Below are 7,511 nucleotides of genomic sequence, written 5' to 3'. Positions count from 1 at the left end.
AGCAGGAGCTGATGAAGAGGCCATGGAGGGATGTTCCTTACTGGCTTGCTTCTCCTGGCTTGCTCAGCTTGCTCTTTTATAGAACCCAAGACGTCCAGCCCAGGGATGCCACCACCCACAAGGGGCCCTACCCCCTTGATCACTAATTGAGAAAATGCCCCACGGCTGGATCTCATGGAGGCACTTTCCTCATCTGAAATTCCCTTCTCTGTGATAACTCCAGCCTGTGTCAAGTCGACACACAAAACCAGCCAGTACAGGGAGTGAGCAGGGCAACCAAGCTGAGCTGTTGGAGTTTGCCTGGCTGGCTGGCTGGAAAAGGGACCTCTGTGGACTTGGTGAGTGTCTGGAGGGATTCTCTTTTCTGTATGCTTTACGTAAGGACATAAGGGTGTTGTGTAAGCTTCGGGTTCCTTTTCTACACAGGACACTTTTTAGTACTCTTGATGCTGACCAACCCCAGCTGTTACCAGTGGAACATGCTGTTTTCTGGCTGCCATACAAAACCACAGGCATTATTGCCCTGGAGGCTAGAAGTCCACAGGCAAGCCATGGCAAGTCCAAGTCAGGGCTGGTTTCCGGTGGCCTTTCTCACTGTGTTGGCACCTGGAGAGTGGGGAATGAGCTCTTTGGGAGTCCCCTTTACTAGATCACTGATCCCACATCTATTTGTGGAACTAACTACATCCTAAAGGCCCCCTACTTAACACCATTGCCTAGAAGTTTCAGCACGGAGATTTGGGGGGACACACAAAGTTGGTACTTAGCAGCTAGCTTTCATCTGGTACCATCCATAGCATTAAACACTAAGATAACATGTTACAGTTTTTTGTCTTTTCTTTTTTTTTTTTTTTTTTTTTTTTTTTAGGTTACTTGTCAACAAAACCACACATTAATTTAAACCCTGGAAACTTTTCCTTTTATATATTAAAGTTCATTATAGTTCCCCTCCTCCCTCTTTTTTTAAAACATAAAACCAAAGTGTTTTGTAGACTACAGAAACCCTGAAGCTCTCAGACAGCCTGCGCCTTAAGGCTGAAGGTACCTGCCTTGCCCCTCACAAAAATTGGAAGACATTGAGGACATCTAGGGTTCTAGGAGCCCACAGTAATTCCAAGGACAAACTCTAGAAGATTTTAATACGAAGCTGGGCATCCTGCAGTGAGAGGGGGGAGCTTGGTGAGACAGCAGCTCTTTGGCTGGCAGTTACACTCTCTCAGCAAAAACATTCTTCTCTCGTGGGTGTCCCCTGTGTGGTGTGGCCCAGGGCCAGGATGAAGATCTGAGTGCAGTCAGGAGTAGCCTTTTCCAGTTCTGGTGTCTCGCTCAGGCTGCTAGACGTGTTGCAGAGGGTGGCATGATGGAGTTTTGCTCTCAGGTTTACCTTAGAGTAGGAGAAGTGGCTGGCTTAAGGTAGCTGTGTGTCCTGACAGGACTTTGGGAAGCTGTGAGTGGGGTCTTCACATAAGCTGAGCATCGTGTATGTGGATTGTATGTCTAAGGACACAACAGTCTTCCGATCAGAAATGTAATCAGCAGTGTTATGTGTCTGGTTGGTGAATTGCTTGTCCAGCATGTGAGAGGTTCTGAATATAATCGTGTAAAACAAGTACCACAAATAGACAGCAGGCCTGTGGTTGTTATACAGTTGTACTTAATGTATAGACTTCTTTCTAGTCAACTCTTGCCAAAGGAACTTCCGTTGTGTTGGATAAATTGTATCAACTGGAGATGACCTGGAGTACCTGGAAGGATGCAGGTGGCTCATGTGTTAGTGCTGTGCTGCTGTGTAGAAGGGTTGTGAGCACCTGTACACTTCAGTGTCTTGGGGATGCATTTCCTGGAGTCAGTTATGAAGGACAATGCAGGGGAGACAAAACATTGGAAGTCTAATGGTATGAGAGGCCTCACAAGGTAGTGACTGAAAGAAGCTGTCACATCTTACAAATACACTGAGAATATTGGACAGAAACTAGCAGGTTGTAAAAAAGTGATTCACTTGGGAAGCATAAAAGAAAAGTATCTTAACAAGGTCTGTGTGGCGTCTTGTCCACCTCCACTTGTGTCCTTGGTGGAATTGCTTTGTAGGAGGAGAGAGGCAGCCTTTGTTCTGCTGCGGTAACAAAACAGCCAAGGCTGGGCACCGTGTAAGAAAAGCAAGTTATGAGTTGTAGAGGCTGAACAGCAATGATCAAGCCTCTACTGGTGTCCAGAGAGGCCCTCGTGGTGGAAGTAAGTGCACCCAAGATTGCTCTTTCTGTAACAGCTAGCTGTCTTGGGAACCAGCTAGTGGCCTGTGAGACCAGCATCCATCCCTTCAGAGGGTACACCCACACGTGAGAGATGGAACCACTGTCCCTTAATCCCCACCTCTTCAAGGCCCTGCCAACTACACAATACAGTGGGACTGAGCTAATTCCTCCATAAGGGATAGCAGGGGCATCTTTCATGTGGAGATTTCACTTCTTGTTTTTGAAAACAGGAGAAGAAAATCTTCTCTTACCTGTGATTTTCGTTTAAAAGTAGGTTTAATTCAAAGACCCAGCCAGCTTATTTTGATAGCATAATTTCTTTCAGAGTAGATAGGGGTTCTCTTTCTTTAGACACAGTAGCTGTGGGTATGGGCCAGTGTGGACCGTTGTCCTTTCCCCCATTCACCCTGCAGGGGCATGTTATGGACCGAAGAAAGAAGGCCCTGACTGACTATAAGAAGCTTCGGGCCTTCTTCGTGGAGGAGGAGGAACACTTTCTGCAAGAGGCTGAGAAGGATGAGGGTGCTTCCGAGGATGATGAGCTGGCTGACCCGGCAGATCGCTTCCGGTCCCTGCTGCAGGCTGTGTCAGAGCTGGAGAAGAAGCACCGTAACCTGGGCCTTAGCATGCTTCTGCAGGTATCACCTGGGTGGGGTGAGCACCTCTCTTCACAGCACACCTCTGTGGCCAGCTCAGAGCCACGGTGCAAGAGAGACTCCCTCACGGGCAAGGCTGGAGCCACAGCCCACCCTGCCCCTGCCGTGGCCTAGGTCTGAATACCAGACAATGAGTGGGTGATTGGGAAAAGCAGTTGGAAGGAACCTAGAGCTGACGAAGATAGGAGTTGCCCAGGATCTCACATGGGTTTTCCCCCACCTCAGGCTCTGTGAGCAAGGGTAGCCAGGACATCCCCTCCGTCTTCTCTCATCCTCATCTCATGCCCCAAGAGTTGGACCAACATGAGAGGCAGCTCACTTGGCACTCAGAGCCTGAGCTTGTAATGTGGCATCGGCAGCCACCTGTAACTGAGATGGTCCCTGTCCACATACCCATCAGCTGTTTGGAGCTATACCACTCAGAGACAGGCTTTGGACCCCGCTTAGGTGGGTTGTCAAATCACCTTAGCTCTGAGTGCGTTGCACTCAGGAGAGCAGCACTCTATCTCACTGTCTTTACCTATGTTATCTCCCTTCATTTTCTCTGTCTCCCTGTCTTTCCCTTTTGTCTGTTTGTCCCTTCCCTGCAGTGATGATGCTGGCGCAGCAGGCTGGCCCCCTGGAGCTCAAGGCAGAAGGAACCACCTTCCACAGCTGGCCTGCAGCACCCCTGCCTACATCCCTCAGGCCTCTCCGCCTGGCACCACCCCTCATCCTGGACAGATCCCCATCTCCATCAACACTGACAGCACGCTGGCCTGGGTGAAGCGTCAGAGGTGACCCGTTGGCCATGCACATTGTTCCATTGTTCAGCAGTGTTTTTCATTTTCTTCGGGGCATGAATGTGCTTGGGCCTGTACTTGTTCCAAATAGGGACTGACCAGTCCTGGGATTCCTTTCCCAGTGTGTGCCAACGCTGCCTGGGACCACTTGGCAGCCCTGAAGCCCCTGCTTCTTGTTTTGCCATGGCTCGGCTTAGTATCCATTCATTCTAGTAGCCAGGAACCAAACCTTGCACCTTCCCCATTAGTGCCCATGACAAGGTTGGCTCACTAGACATCCCTCAGCAAGGTTCTGAGGTGCACCAGTTACAGTCAACCTGTGTTAGTGCCAGAGAATAGGGATGCAGGAGGCCCTGGGGTATGACTGGGATCTGAGTATTAATGAAGTATTCCCCACCCTCCAGAGGACCTCTTCCCTCACTTTGGGTCTCACTGTGCCAGGTCCTGGGAGCTGTCTTCTGCTTTGCTTCCCCAGCCTCTCCCTCCCAGCTTGTGCCCCTTGGGTGTCACTGGCATCCTCAAAGTGCTCCCTCCTCACCTCTCATGGAAGGGACCTTTTTCCCTGCAGAAGAGCAGCAGGGTGGCATCTCCAGGCAGCTGGGTGCTTCACTTCGCTGTATTTTTGGCTTTTGCTCACCTCATATTTTCTCCACTAGGTGAATTTCACAAAACTTGTGACGTAGCGGTAGCGTGGTTGCCTGCAGCATCGTGTGTGTAGATTACTAGTCCAAGAAACAAAACCCGGCAGAGTGGACACAGGTCAGGGGTCAAAAACATAGATGTATTTAGGTTTTGGGTAATGTTCTGTCCCCAGAAGGCCCCAGCCTTGGATGTAGTGACCGGCTCCAACTTGACTCACAGGTGGGCTGGGTTTTCAGTGCTGAATAAAGTGGTTTGCTCCAGCCTCTCTGTCTCCATCCCTCCTAGTCCTTGTCCACACAGCAGCTTCCCCCTTCCCTGACCAGGTTCCAGGGTCTTTGATACCTTTGAAAGCAAGATAAGCAGACTGTTACTAAGATATTCCGGAATAGAGTGTGGGTGTCACTCCAGTGTCAGCTCTGGGTATTGGATCTGGGAAGCAGGATCCATGGATGGTTAGCAGGACCAAGAGGAGATTTCATGGTGAGAGGACTCTGGCTTAGCCCACCTGACAGGGTCTTAAGAGGGCTGGCCAGCTGCGTAGAGCACCTAGGGTGGAAGGTAACAGACTGGTCTCATTCATATCCAGGGTGACTGGCTGTCCAGGGTGGGGTAGCCTGTGAGTCAGATGCAGGTGGCAGTGAGAGCAGCCCTGAGTAGTGTGCTCCTCAGTGACAGAATATGACCCCTGTTGGGGACCAAAATGAATATTCAACTAATAGACTAGCAGGGGTAGAGAAAGTCTAGGACTGGCCACCTGGTGGTAGCTCTGAAACAAGTGATAGGTTTGTCCCTCGGATCTTAGATTGGTCCAGAACACCATATGACCTTGTCTGAGTAAACCCCTCCACACTCGATGGACATGTCCCTGAGACTCAGCAGACTGGATGTGTAAAGTTCAGTCTTCTGTCGAGAAAGCCTCAGGCTCACACCACAGCTCTGCTGCCAGTTAGCCTGCAGTTCAGTTAGCATGCCGTCAACAGCACCTTAAATGGCTGCCACATAGGTCACTTCCTCATGCCCCATCCTGGGAAGGAAGAATGGAAGGCCTCCAGAGTGTGTAGTGAGCACTAACCCTGTGTGAGGCTCAACCCTTTTTACCATGTCATTTCTTAAGGTCTTACCTTCCAACTACTAGCATTTGGAGGAGGGATTTCATGGTGACAGCAGAAACCTAATGGCATACTCCCCAAGATGACATGCATCGCTCCTCACCTTTACTGCTAGGTGAATGTCAGCGCTCAGAGCCTGGCAAATGTAGAGGTACAGTGTGACCCAAGACATCACTCTCAGGTCCTCAAGGTAGTGCCCACTTTGCTCACCACACCATTACAAGATAGGCCAACGGGGTTCCTTTGCTGTGGAGGTGGAAGAAAGGTCATCTGGAGGGAAGATGGAGCCTGGGAGACAGGAAATGAGCTGCACTTGTTTTTCATGAGTAGGGTTTCAGGGACCATGGTTAAGCAAAAAAAGTTGAAGCGAACAAATGACTACAGATGTATCCATCCTTTTGACGCTGTCTGCAAGTGAAGTACAATTTGGTGGTGGGCTACATTGATTTGATAAGTATCTTCTGTCTGCATGTAAGATGGAGGGTGGATATGGTGAGAGACTCTGTCAGCATCAGTGAACCCCAAAGGGCTGGTGGTATCTGTGGGGTGGGAAATGGAGAAGACTGGGATCTGAGTATTGCAAACTTTGAAAAGACAGTTGAGCGTGGTGGTGTAGGCCTTTAACCCATAGGTAAATCTCAAGAGTTTGATGCCAGCCTGATCTACATAGCAAGTTTTAGGTCAGCCAAGGCTACATAGTGAAAACCTATATCAAAACCAAAACCAGTCACTAGACTGCAAGGTTTAAAAGGTTGAGAGACTGGGCATGGCCACAGCCAGGATGCTGAGGCAGGATTATGGTCATGTGATTAAAGGCTATGGGGAGAACTAGCAAGTACTTCTGTTTTTGTTGATTTTGCTGGGGGTAAAAGTGGAAAACAGCTAGGTTTTAAGGCATCTGTCAGTCTGACCTTGCTTGGGTTTCCTGGAACAGTACTGCCATGTTGGGTACAGTTCGTGAGAGACTTAGAAGTGTACATGCTAGATAACAGGCCAATACAGCTGACTGATGAAGAATTGCAGGTACTCGGTTCCTGCCCTTTGCGGGCTGGTCCTAGTACTCTGGTACCAAACCCTTTCTTTAGTGAACAGGTCCTTGCCTATAGCCCACAGACAGACATCTGGTGCCCGATAAATCCTCTAGGTTACTTGCAATGTCTAATATAACTAGCACTATGGACTAGTTTTATATGGATTGGGGGAGATGATGAGATCAACAGTATAAAGTACATTCAAGATGAGGGGGTTGTTTTGGTGGGTTGGTTGCCCCCACCTCCCGGTTATTTTTGACCTCTAATTGAGTCTATAGATGTGGAGCTCATGAGCAAGCTGACTGTATTTCACACACAAGTCATTTAGTTGGGCCTTGAAGCCCCAGGGGCTCTCTGGCAGCACCTCCCCTGCAGTCTGCAGATGAAGTTCTTAACTCCCCTTTGGGACTTATTGTGAGGCATGGGGTGAAGCCTATGGCATTTCTTCCTCAGTGGAAACTGGCTGTGGCTCTGATGTCTTCACCCCAATCACCTCACGGTTAAGTGAGGGCAAAGGCTCCCCGGCTAACCAGAAGTCTGGGGAAAGGGAGGGTTCACAAGGTGTGTGCCACATGCTGCCCATGTGAGGTGCTTTATTTCCGTAAGAGAATTTCAATTCGGAGATGGATAACTCAGCTGAAAAAAAGACTCTGTTAAACTGTCATTCATGAAAAGGAATGTGCTGTTAAGGAATTTTTAGGAGACAGACAAGGCTAAGTGCTGATAAGACTTCAGAAGTAAAACAGCCACTGAAGCAACCCTAGCATCCATGCAGCACGAAAGCCAGCCAGGACTGAACTCTCACAGAACACAGTCTGGGTTTTAGCAAGATTTTTTTGGGGGGTGGGACAGGACAAGTATTTGTTCTTTTGACAAGCAGCTTCTGAGTCCCCGTGATTCCTTTCATTAAAGGTTGTAATCCGATGACTAGGGTTTTCTGAATTTTGTCCCTTGGCCTCAAACTGAACAGGTCTGCAGGATGGTCAATGCACCCAGCCTTCTGTCAAGCCCCTCATTCCCTTTACTTGCCACCACCCCT

General features: G+C 49.2%; 1 protein-coding gene across 1 annotated transcript in view; it reads left to right on the top strand.

Moving 5' to 3' along the window:
- The window catches only part of Rnf187 (ring finger protein 187), a 7,561-nt gene extending 2,968 nt beyond the window's left edge, over positions 1 to 4,593 (top strand). Inside the window, exons 3-4 of the mRNA XM_031354264.1 lie at positions 2,666 to 2,890; positions 3,499 to 4,593. Coding sequence (XP_031210124.1) covers positions 2,666 to 2,890; positions 3,499 to 3,501 — 228 coding nt within the window. The 3' untranslated portion in view covers positions 3,502 to 4,593. The remainder of the gene's footprint in view (positions 1 to 2,665; positions 2,891 to 3,498) is intronic.
- The last annotated feature ends 2,918 nt before the right edge of the window (positions 4,594 to 7,511 follow it).

The sequence above is a fragment of the Mastomys coucha genome, unplaced genomic scaffold (genome assembly GCF_008632895.1).
Source record: "Mastomys coucha isolate ucsf_1 unplaced genomic scaffold, UCSF_Mcou_1 pScaffold5, whole genome shotgun sequence".
Taxonomy (NCBI): domain Eukaryota; kingdom Metazoa; phylum Chordata; class Mammalia; order Rodentia; family Muridae; genus Mastomys; species Mastomys coucha.
This window is presented reverse-complemented; position numbering and strand designations above follow the sequence as displayed.